The 12,813-nt window shown below is 40.2% G+C and overlaps 1 protein-coding gene across 1 annotated transcript in view; it reads right to left on the minus strand.

The window, feature by feature from the left end:
* Nucleotides 1–2,984: 2,984 nt before the first annotated feature.
* Nucleotides 2,985–12,813, minus strand: part of thsd7ba (thrombospondin, type I, domain containing 7Ba) — a 484,701-nt gene continuing 474,872 nt past the window's right edge. Inside the window, exons 26-29 of the mRNA XM_088352325.1 lie at nucleotides 11,893–11,975; nucleotides 10,404–10,593; nucleotides 4,571–4,658; nucleotides 2,985–3,122 (exon numbers count right to left, since the gene is read on the minus strand). Coding sequence (XP_088208451.1) covers nucleotides 3,041–3,122; nucleotides 4,571–4,658; nucleotides 10,404–10,593; nucleotides 11,893–11,975 — 443 coding nt within the window. The 3' untranslated portion in view covers nucleotides 2,985–3,040. The remainder of the gene's footprint in view (nucleotides 3,123–4,570; nucleotides 4,659–10,403; nucleotides 10,594–11,892; nucleotides 11,976–12,813) is intronic.

The following is a 12,813-nucleotide window of genomic DNA, read 5'->3' on the forward strand; positions in this document are numbered from 1 at the left end:
ATTGATCGCTATTGGCTAAAGTTATTCGGAGCCTCGGATAGGCTAGAGGGCCAAAACAAACCCTGCAATTGGCCAAAAAAGATGTGTCAATCATCCGTTAAATCGATCGCTATTGGCTGAAGTTACTTGGAGCCTCAGATTGGCTAGAGGGCCAAAACAAACCCTGCAATTGGCCGAAAAAGATGACTGAATAGCAAGCTTGCTAAACTACGCCATAAAGAAACATGTTTCATTAGTCTGAATTTGTAAATATTTTACTCTCCTGGATTTACTACACTCACGGTTGTAAGAAGACCATGATTGCGTATCATTATTGAACGTGATGGCTGCAAGAGAACTTAGGTGAGCTATGCGGCTTTATATTTTCCCGGTATCTTGTTTTAAAACGATCTTGATGTTGCTGTGATGAGTTGAGTGAATTAAACTCAATTCCAAGTGTTTATTGTCATATGCACAGTAAAGTTGCGAGCGAAAAAAAAAAAATAGAAACTAAGGAATGGTTGGCATTTCTTGAATCCCAAGACTTTAACCTTCCGAATGATATTTGGAACGATGCATTTGAGTGACATCGTATGGACACCGCATCCGCACGTGTTCTCGACACGTATTTGCTTCTTTGCAAGCTTTGGGAATGTTAAGGGGGTAATAAGTTGGACTGAACCATCTGACTGTTTTGTCGACGTTCCCATTGTAGCACCTTATCATCCGGTGCGCCTTATCTATGGAAGATTTAGGACCAAAAACTATTTTTTGGGGGTGCGCCCTATAACCCGGTGCGCCCTATAGTGCGGAAAATACGGTATTTGGTCTTTTGGGGAATTGGAGACTCATATCTGCAATTCCAATTTTTTTTCCCGCAGTATTTTTTAATCAAAAATATCCTTTGCGGATTCACGTTTTCTGCTTGGCGGTGCACCTAGAACAAATCTTAACCAGAAGAAGTTTTGAAGGTTGAGAAATAGATTGAATACTTCCCTGCGAGACAAATTCTTTCCTTTCAGAGGAGCAATTTTCATATTTTTGGGGAAGGATCAAGAAATAACTGAAGGTTTTCTTCTGTATTCCAACTTAATTTCATATCGTGCCAAAACGTGCAGTCGGGGAGGCAGGTGAGACACAGTCTTTTTTCATCATGGAAAAAATACAATAAAATATAATAAATGGTTATATTCAAGTTATTTTTCATTTAACTGGGGATTTCTTTTTTAAATTTGTTGAATTTTTACACAAGAAATAGAATTAAAACGATAACTTTGTAACACAAGGGCGTTGAATTAATTGGTGCTCAAGGGCCACAGAATTAAAAAAAAAAACCTTCACAAGGGCCGGATTTGTAGGTGGCAGAAAAAAAAGAGAAAGAAAGAGCGCAAGGAAGGTAGAGAAAGAACAAGAGTTAGAGAAAGAGAGAGAGGGACGGGGAGATAATTGGAGAAAAGAAAGACGGAGAAAGAGAGATAGAAAGAGAGAAAAACAGAATGACAAAGAGAAAAATAAAGAAAATAAGACAAATAAAGAAAAACATAAGAGAGAGAAAAAGAAAGACAGAGCAAAAAGAAAGAGAGAAAGAGAACCAGACAGTGAGAAATCAAAAGAAAAGCAAAAGAAAGAATTAAAAAAAGAAAGACAGAAAAAATGGAGCAATAGAAAGAAAAAAAGGGAAAAAGAAAGAAAAAAGGGAAAAAAATGGAAAAAAAGGAAAAAAATAAATAAATAAAAAAATAAATAAAGAAAGAAAGACAGAAATAAATAAAGAAAGAAAGAAAGAGAGCAAGGGAGAAAGAAAGAAAAAATGGAGCAAAAGAAAGAAAGAAAGAAAGAAAGAAAAAAAAAATGGAGCAATAGAAAGAAAGAAATTAAAAAAAAAAAAAAAAAAGGGAAAAAAAGGAAAAAAAAGAAAAAAAACAAAGAAAAAAGAAAGACAAAAAGAAAGAAAGAAAAAAAGAAAGAAAGAAAGAGTGAAATAAATAAATAAAGAAAGAAAATAAATAAATAAATAAATGAATAAATAAATAAATCAAGACAGAAATAAATAAAGAAAGAAAGAAAGAAAGAGAGCAAGGGAGAAAGAAAGAAAAAAGGCACCAAAAGAAAGAAATCAATAAAGAAAGAAAGAAAGAAAAAAATGGAGCAATAGAAAGAAAGAAAGAAAAAAGAAAAAAGAAAGAAAAAGGAAAAAAGGGGGAAAAAAGAAAAAAAAGAGGAAAAAAACAAAGAAAAAAGAAAGAAAAAAGAAAGAAAGAAAGAAACAAAGAAAGAAACAAAGAAATATAAGAGATTCATGTGAGTTTGGCCTGGTTCATAACAGAGAACACAGTGGAAAAACCTGATGGGTTAAAGAATGCTTCTCTTATTTTCATACTGATGCTTTTAGACTTCATTAATGAGTCAAAGTAAGGCAATACAAGTCTATTGTTCTATGCTAGACTTAATATATTCCGCCAATGAAATGATGACTACCATATAGTTTCATTTACTGTTAGGTACACTTACCTCTCATACGTGTATAAAGGCAAAACCATGAACCGTCCGAAAATTCCAGACTACGTTGTACTGTAACACACTCAAAATGTTTTGAAATTTTCGCCTTCAGAGTATCTGAACTCCATCTCTATTTTTTGGTTTCCACGTCAACGCAAACATATGGCATCTTCAACAAAGTACAATCCCACAGCGACGACTTGCATAAACGTTTCAAACACTAGAAAAGTCATTTCAAAGGAAAAGGAATCGTGATTCAGCACTAACGTAGTGCATAACCTGGTTTTTGTCAGTGTTCGTTTTCAGAAAACAAGGGCTCTTCGAACTCAGAGTCTTTCACGTCCAGCCTCTTTTCGTCATGAATATACATTTGGTCCGTCCGTGTTTATTTTCTCCGAAGGTACGCGTCAGAAAAACAAGAATCGAGTCATGTTTTTCGAGTTTCCGAGCCTCAAGTTTCGCTTATCGGAGCCGTTGCGTCCCCACCTCGGTGGGTCCAAACCACTTGCAGGGTTTGAACCGGTTCAGGGTCCTGCAGAAAGTCCGAAGAACCCCAAGGCGCTTACATATCGATGTCGCCGTCGTAGGCCAGGGTCAAAGGCTTCTGTGGCGGAGGTGACGTCTTTGTGATACTGGCTGGCTTGCTGTAGAAAACAAAACAACAATGGATGAAAATAAACAAAAATCTGACAGTAGGTCGGATTTCGAGGTTTGTAAACCCTGAAGGGAATTTTCTAGCTTCAAATTTGGAAATCATTAGGATTTAAAGGAAGTACAAATTTGCCTCTAGGTGCTGCCTATGCTCCATCATAATTTCTTTTTCGCTGAAGGATGCTAGAATTTCCTACACTGATAAAACATTAAATTGCCTCATTACTTTGAGTTCTTTGAGTTCTGATATGAATGACTAATCCCAAGAAAATGGATTCAATGAAATAGTCCAATTAAAATAGCACACACATTTTTTAACAAAAAAAAGGAAAAAAAGGGGAGGGGAAGGCGCCAGAGATTATGGGAGTTTTCGACCGCTAAAAGTCTGGAAGTTACTCGCAAACCAACCAACCAACCAACCAACCAACCAACCAACCAACCAACCAACCAACCAACCAACCAACCAACCAACCAAACAGCCAGGCAGAAGAAAAGAAGACGAGCCATCGATCAGCTCCCCTTTTTATATGGACCAAGGCTACTTGACCAGATCCCTCAAAGCAGATTTACTCCCTTTCTCAGGAAATTTAGTTTATGCTGCTTGTTGTTTCAGAGAGATTTGGTCTTGTGCTCCGGATGGTCGCCACGTATGGCCAACGTGCTGAACTGAGGGTTGCAGTTTAGGCCTGCACGCATGCGAGACCAACCAACCAGCCAACCAACCAACCAACCAGCCAACCAACCAACCAACCAACCAACCAACCAACCAACCAACCAACCAAACAGCGAGGCAGAAGAAAAGAAGACGAGCCATCGATCAGCTCCCCTTTTTATATGGACCAGGGCGACTTGACCAGATCCCTCAAAGCAGATTTACTCCCTTTCTCAGGAAATTTAGTTTATGCTGCTTGTTGTTTCAGAGAGATTTGGTCTTGTGCTCCGGATGGTCGCCACGTATGGCCAACGTGCTGAACTGAGGGTTGCAGTTTAGGCCTGCACGCATGCGAGACCAACCAACCAGCCAACCAACCAACCAACCAACCAACCAACCAACCAACCAACCAGCCAGGCAGAAGAAAAGAAGACGAGCCATCGATCAGCTCCCCGTTTTATATGGACCAGGGCTACTTGACCAGATTCCTCAAAGCAGATTCACTCCCTTTCTCGGGAAACTTACTTTATGCATATTGTTTAACCATATTAGCGCATATTTTTTTCCACCACCCCTGATTTCTTTTGGTGCCCCCTGTACCCTACGCAGTGCACGTTACGTGCATTTGCGGGGCTACAGCCCTGGGTATATCAGTCATTCTTGCCAGCACGTGGGAACAGATGGTTTAAAATTTACATGGCCCAACGGTGTTTTTAATCCCCCCCTCACATGCTTTGAAGAGATGGTGTGCGGGGTTGGGAATTTGAGCAAATAATTCCGGATACGTACCAGACCAGGAAGGAAAACGCAATAACGAAGAGTATCAGGATGAATCCGACGACAGTCACTGCATAGACCCAGGGCTTTACTTTTCCATCTGTGCAATGAAAATGTCAACTGTCAGATAGATGTATATTCATTCTTGATGAGACAACATTTAAACAGTATTTGTGTTATCCATCCATCCATTTTCTGCACCGCTTGTCCTCAGTAGGGCAGTGTTCTGGTTTTTGCTGGTGACACATTGTGTCAAATCAACGTGCGTACTTTTTTTGACACAAAATTGTCATTATTACCCGATTACCTTTTTTTTTTTAACAAAGATTTACCGCACTCTAAACGTTTCGTCAGGCAGATCCGCCATTGTTGTTTTGGTCTCGCGCCGATCTTGTTGCTTCGAGATGACATCATTGTTTTGGTGGTTGTCGAGTGAAAGAGAAGTATGCCTCCGTAAAAACAGTTGGTATTAGGTGCAAATCAACAAAAAATTGGCGATTTCTTGAGTGTCGGTAATAAGTCGAAACATAATACAGAAAGTTGTAACAACGACAATAATTCCGGCACGAAAAAACGGCGGAGAAATTCTTCAGAAGACCGCAGTGGCAAGGAAAACACGTGTGTTGAAGCGAACGATTCGACGTAAGATAAACAGAATACTCCTAGCAAGAAAAGGACTTTTCTGCCAAAATGGACTCAATTATATTCCTGGTTACGCTATGAGGAGGATGATCATGGAGGCTACATGTTCTGTGATGCGTGCACCCAGCGTGCCAAAAAAACTGGATTGCATAAATCATTTCGCAATATGAACTTTCAGAAAAGCACATCGGATCGGCACAACGACAATGAAAACCACAAATCAGCTATGGAAATTCCGTTGCTGCAATTGGACCTTGAGAAGGCATTACAACTGTGGCGGGACAGCAAACCACGAAGAATATATGAACTGAAAAATTTGAAGTGATTAAAACTGCGTGAATATATAGACTAATATTTCAGCAATATTATTTTGTATAATGTACGATATTTTTGTGAACTGAAAAATCTGAAGTGATAACTGCTTTGTATTACCAATTAAGTGTGATGATTAAAACTGAATGAATATATTTATTTATATATTTGTTGCCGATTTACAATTTCAACCTCGATAACACCAAATATTGGGGACCCATAGATCTCTTTTGGGACCCATAGATTTTTGAGCATGCGAGTCCCCGTGACCCATCACTTTTCAGAGGTAAAATGAACACTCGTAGGGTCACGGGGGTGCTGGAGCCGATCCCAGCTATCTTTGGGCAGTGGGCAGGGGACACCCTGAACTGGTTGCCAGCCAATCTCAGGGCACACAGGGACAGACAATTCGCCCGCTCATTCTCACCTAGGGACAATTTGGACCGGCCAATTAACCAGACATGCATGTTTTTGGACTGTGGGAGGAAACCGCAGTGCCCGGAGGAAACCCACGCAAGCACGGAGAGAACATGCAAACTCCAAACAGGAGATTCGATCTCATGACCTCAGAACTGTGTCGCACACGCGCTAACCATTTTGAGAGGCAAATCTCAGTTTCGGCCCCGGTTAACACATTGTCCAGCAGGGGGTGGCAAACCTTTCGAGCTGAGGGGGCGGGGCCAGGAAGGAAAAATGATTGGTTAAATTTTGAGTATTTACCAATACATTTTCTGGATGCAATATAATTAAAACGTAAGAATTAAAGCAAAATGATCAATTATCAGGGTTCCTACTCCCTTTTCATGGCCAAATTCAAGCACTTTGAAAAGACTTTCAAAGTCCATTTTTTACAATTTCTCCAGTACCATTAAAAGAGGAAATCCAGTGTAAATTATTTATTTTGCAGAGCCAAAAAAGGCCATTTTTTGTGCATATATCAAGACATATCGTTTTTAAAAAAGGATATAAATCTTTAGCCGTCTAGGTGTTGGGTGAAAATGAAGCTATATTTTCAGTTGCAGGAAGTTCTTCCCATTACAATTTACCACTGGGAAACAAAACCCTAAATATTAAGCGGCGTTATAAGTCTTCGGTACCATCCGTAATCATGGTAAATGCGAACTCACGACCAAATAAGGTCATCGAGTGCTGGTGGAAAACATCGAAGCGCACAGGGAGCGCAGTTGCTGTGTTTTGCGGAAACGTGGCTCACGTTTAGCATTCCGGACGCTAACGTGTAGCCACCCGGAGCTACCCGGAGCTATCCGGCTTCAGCGCCGCTATACAGAGACACGAAAGCCTGCGGGAATCGGAGAGGAGGCGGACTTGCTAACACGAGGTGGTGTATCCCTGGATTTTCACAAAGAAAAGATTTCCATCTGCCGCAGGGATGTCGAACTTTTGGACTGGCGTGACGTCATCCACTCCGCTACAAGCACCCTAGGGCATCATGTTAATCTGTTAATAAACAACGGGGTAGACTGCTGGAAGTGTGAATTTCCCTACGGGGATGAATAAAGTATCTATCCATCTATCTATCTATCTATCTATCTATCTATCTCTCTATCTATCTCTCTATCTATCTATCTATCCCATAATAAATGTCCATAATTAATACATAATCCTTGCGCTAATACACATTTCATAGTGTCCTGTTTAAGTGTAGCATGCATCTGCTATCCTGAGCGCAACCCATAGAGGGTGATGAGGCCTCATAGGACATAAAAACAAATGCCAACTGCTGATAATAACCAGGTAAGAAACTCAATCGCAAAGCGAAGCCACCAGAGAGCAGTGTCGGCGTCATTTTTAAGCAGACTTGACTAGAAAAATGGCACCAATTTCAAGCATTCACAATCAGTTTGCAGTCCTTGAAAACACAACACAAGTATTTTTATAGATTTCAAGCACCCTTACAAACCCTGGAATATGTCCTTTTTCACTAGATTGGATAAAATGTGTTGAAAACTCAAAAGGCAAGGAAGTGATGTTTTTTTTCCCTCAATATTTGTGATTCTATCCATATTTTATGACTACATTTAAAAAATGAGGAAAAATAGAACCGAAAAATGCTATACAGCAAATTTTTCATCGACAAATAAGAACAACCTATTCAGGAGCTTGTTTAATTCCACCATTAGGGACCAAGCTTGTGTGTCATCACATTTTTAGGACTCGTTTACAATGTGTTTAAAGTCATGAAAATCACAGCAGTTAAGCATCATGACGGTTCGGCACAGGGAGAACATGCAAACTCCCTACTGGAAGGCTGTTAGCTGGATTTAAAGCTATGGCCTCAGAATGAAGGGCATAAATGTCAACTTGAAACAGAATGGAAAGAAAACTAAAAATGTAATTCCAGGGAAATTGCACTAAAGAGAAAAACAGTATGAGTAGTACTTTCAAAAGATTATATTTGTACGACAGTGCTTTGCAAAAGTACTGGCACCCAAATAATCTTTGACATTTTATTCTCATCTTGTTCCTGGTTCTGTGCATCTTTCCATTTAAAATCTACTCAGTCCCTGCTGAAAAAAAAACAACAACCAGAGAGCATGATGCTGCCACCACCATGTTTAACAATCGAGATGTTATTTTCAGGGTGATGTGCAGTGTTACTTTTATGCCAAAGGTAAAGTATTGCATTCAGCCCTAAAAATTAAATTTTGGTCTCATCTGACGAGAGCACCTTGTTCAACAGGTTATTTGTGTTTTATATAAGGCGTCTTGCGGACGCTAAACGAGTTTTTTTTTTACGGTATGCTTTTTTTCCTTTATTTCTTTCCGCTCTTTCATAAAAAGTAGATTTATGACTAATGGTTGTCTTATGCACTGCTTGTCCCACCTCAGCTGTGTGTGCCTGCAGGTCATCCAATGTGATCATGGTTCTCTAGGTTGCTTCTCTGATTAGTTGTCTCTTTGTTTGGGACAAAAGTTTAGAGGGACGGCCATGTCTTTGTATTTTTCCGGTGCTTTTATGCTCTCTCCATTTTGAGATGTGTAAATGTTGCAAAATCTTCTTGTACCCTATTCCTGTTTTACTCTTATCCACAACTTTACCCTGGAACTGCCTGGTGTGTTCTTTGGGTTTCATAGTGCTGTCTGTCCTCTAGTGCAGTGATTTTCACAAAATTACTGAATTTTGTGCAGGCTTGAGGAGTAACGGAATACATGAAATGGCAAAAATGATGTTGGCAAACTAATTGGATTTATTTTCATCTTGTTCCTGTCGCATTTTTTGTTAGTAAAGCCAGGTGAGAAAGCTTACCACGTGTTGTGAGTCATCATTTTATTCATATTTAGTTTCTTTTGTCTTTTATTAGCATATTTGGTATTGGAGTCATCCAAAAGTCATTGAAAGTAATCCAGTTAAAGTAACCCTACCCAACCCTGTTCCTAATCTACTGTCTGCAGGATAGAGGTGTGGGCAATAGGCTCTGCATCCTAATTTGGCTGTTTTGACTGTCAAAGTGTCCTCGGGCAAGACACTGAACCTCTAATGCCCCCGATAAGCAGGTAGGCGCCTTGCACGGCTGACTCCGCCCTCGGTGTGCAAGTGTGTGTGTGAATGGGTAAAGTCTGAAGTACATTGTAAACAGGGTTGGGTAGGGTTACTCAGACATGGGGACTTGAGACTTAGTGACTTGGACTCGAGTCGACTCGAGTCGCTGTTTTTATGACTTGTGACTTGACTTGGACTTGGCAATCTAAGACTCGGGACTTGACTTGTGACTTGACTTGCCCAAGAAAAAAATACTTGGGACTTACTTGGGACTTGAAGGTGAAGACTTGAGACTTACTTGAGACTTGCACATGTGTGACTTGGTCCCATGTCTGGGGTTACTTGATTACTTTCAATTACTTTTGGGTTACTACAATACCATTTATGCTAATAAAAGACAAAATAAACTAAATATGAATAAAATAACTACATTTTGTGCAGGCTTGGGGAGTAACGGAACACATGGAACGGCAAAAATGATGTCGGCAAGCTGTTTGGATTTATTTTCATTTTGTTTCTGTCGCATTTGATGTTCGTTTTGCCGGAGATCAAAGAGATCAAAGCCAGGAGAGAAAGCTTACCACGTGTTGTGAGTCATCATTTGATTCATATTTAGTTTCTTTCGTCTTTTATTAGCATATTTGGTATTGGAGTCATCCAAATGTAATTGAAAGTAATCCAGTTAAAGTAACCCTACCCAACCCTGGTCGCATTTTATGTTCGTTTTGCCGGAGATCAAAGAGATCAAAGCCAGGAGAGAAAGCTTACCACGTGTTGTGAGTCATCATTTGATTCATATTTAGTTTCTTTTGTCTTTTATTAGCATATTTGGTATTGGAGTCATCCAAAAGTCATTGAAAGTAATCCAGTTAAAGTAACCCTACCCAACCCTGGTCGCATTTTATGTTCGTTTTGCCGGAGATCAAAGAGATCAAAGCCAGGAGAGAAAGCTTACCACGTGTTGTGAGTCATCATTTTATTCATATTGAGTTTTTTTTTGTCTTTTATTAGTATATTTGGTATTGGAGTCATCCAAAAGTCATTGAAAGTAATCCAGTTAAAGTAACCCTACCCAACCCTGGTCGCATTTGATGTTAGTTTTGCCGGAGATCAAAGAGATCAAAGCCAGGAGATAAAGCTTACCTTGTGTTGTGAGTCATCATTTGATTCATATTTAGTGTCTTTTGTCTTTTATTAGCATATTTGCTATTGGAGTCATCCAAAAGTAATTGAAAGTAATCCAGTTAAAGTAACCCTACCCAACCCTGATGACAAGCTTGGTGGAAACGTTCCACGACAATGAATTCCACCCCCCGAATTTGCGATTCAACCTCTTTAAAGCCACCGGTGAAGGGGTGGAAGCGGGACAGACGATTTCCATTTCAGTACCGGGGCTGACGGGTCTCAAGGTCCATTCCGTGAGCCGGTCGCGGGCCCGTGACGGTTTTGATCTCCCCGAGTTGGTTTTCACGTCGGCTTTCTTGTAGGTGTCCACGCCGGGGGTCCGGGTGCAGTAGTCCAGGAAGCCCTGCGTGGTCATCACTTCGGTGTAGCCTTTCTCGCAACCGCATACGCCGCTCTGGGTGAAAAGGAGGAGGCGGTCAACTGAGGCGCTAGTTAGCTAGCGCAAGGCATCGTGTAGGTTGTTATTCCTTCTTTCACAATTTACTGGGAACTAAGGCACATGTACGTTTTCACTTAGATACTGGAAATACTGAGAATATCCAAAAACAAACATGCAAGTATACACATTTTTCTTAACTATTTACTCTCATTTGAGTAAAGTCAAAGCTATTCTAAGCAGTGTTCCCTCTAAGCTGCGCACGTGCGCAATTGCACATTGTCAGCGCACAAGAAAATCTAGCCGACGCACAAAAATCAGGGCTCAAAATTACTAATTAAGAAGCAACTTAAGTCAAAGTTACTGTGCATGAAGGTAAAAATACACGGCTTCCCCTGACGTTGTGTCCTAAATGCGGTATTTGGAAGTCGAGTCGAAGTAGAACGAAGTTGAGTAAAGTTAGTAAAGTTTGTCGAGAACCGGCTTCTTTGGCTCGGCTCACTAAAAGGAACCGGCTCTTTCGGGTCCTAAACGGCTCTTCGGGTTGTTTTTGCTTCTTTAATCCCAACATGACCAAATATTATGTAAAACTATGCACAAAATGACTTAAAAGAAGGGGGGAACAGAACAAAAAAAGAAAAAAAAATACCAAAATGAAAAGGTAGTGAAAAGCTGGGAAAAAAGAAACAAAAGGAAGAGAAAAAAAGAAGGAAACATTTTGAAAAAACGAAAAGAAAGAAACGTAAAAAAAGGTAAATGGAGAACAAAAAGAAAAAAGCTCAGAAAAAAACAAACACAATGAGAATTTTTTAAAAGAATTTAAAAAAAAAGTAGAAAAAAAAAACACGGAAAAAAGAAGAAAAAGTTTGTGTTGCATTCAAATAATTTCCAATGATATCAAGTGAATCTTGTTGCCAACATTGTACTTACACAAAAAAATGTGATTAAGTACAGTTCTGTATCTTGCTACCGACTAAATAAACCCCCCAAAATGTTAATATTATGCGACAAAATATATCAGGAAATAAAAAGAAATGGATATCTTGTGAAAGAATTGTAAGAACAAACGACATTTGTAGGCATGAGTCAATTCATTCAAAAGCGAAAAATCATTTTGCATTGCCGCAAACTCAGCAAAATGTAACTTGATGTCAAGTTTTGGACATGTTTGATAATGACTCAGTTGCCACACTTGGGATTGCTGTTGCTCACTGTTGTTTCAAGCGTTGCTCACCTACTTTGTGTGAACGCTCAGACCCGTAAGGAAAATTACAGGGAACATTGGCCAATTCATACGAGGATCGATGAAGGTCTTACCGAGGTGCAGCGTGAGAAGGGCTTGGCGCACGGAGGATGGCAATGCCGGATCACGCTCGGCCTCCTCTGCGGGAAACACCCTCCTAGAGGGGAGGGTAAAAAAAAAAAAAAGAGGTTTCACTTCACCGGCCGGACTCATCGATCACTAAATTAATGCAGCGTCAGGACTGATTAATAGCCCGAGTCGCCTATCAGGGTCCATGATCAATCCGCGAACATTTTAATTCCGACGCGGAAAATTACATGTCAGAATTATCAAAGAGCGTCGGGCTTTTCCTCTCCAGGTTATTCCTCCCGGGGTTTGCCGGGACCGTTTCCTTTAAAGCGATAAGATCAAATTCGGCTTTCTATTTACGGAGCACGGCGCTCGCCCTAAGCCTAGGTTCCCACAGCAGCGCTACCTTTGTTCCATTTCTCCACGCCCGCATTCCTTCCCACACATACAAATGCATGATTATATTTATATGGATTGAAAGTCTCCCGGCTCAGCCTCTGGCTTATTGATTACTTATGCTAAGAGTGAGGGGGGGGGGGGGGGAATCAATGAAGGCCGCACTAGGGAAAGGGCACATCAGATAAGGTGGTAAATTCGACTGGAGCGCCGTACTAAAATTCGCCTTCTTGTGTGAGATGTGCCGCGGGGTTTATTTTCGCTGCGGTCGGGTAGCGCTTTAAAATTCACAATATTATTTGTTCGATACAGGGGCAGTGTTCATTTTACCTATGACTCGCATGCTCAAAAATCTATGGGTCCCAACAGAGATCTATGGGTCCCCAAAATGTAGTGTTATCGAGGTTGACATCGTAAATCAGCGACAAATATATAATAGAAATCTATATATTCATTCAGTTTTAATCATCACCGTTTATTGGTGATGCAAATCAGTTATCACTTCAAGATTTTTCAGTTCACGACAATTT

This window comes from Urocampus carinirostris, chromosome 14 (assembly GCF_059441175.1).
Source record: "Urocampus carinirostris isolate Australia breed hairy pipefish chromosome 14, RoL_Ucar_1.0, whole genome shotgun sequence".
NCBI lineage: Eukaryota > Metazoa > Chordata > Actinopteri > Syngnathiformes > Syngnathidae > Urocampus > Urocampus carinirostris.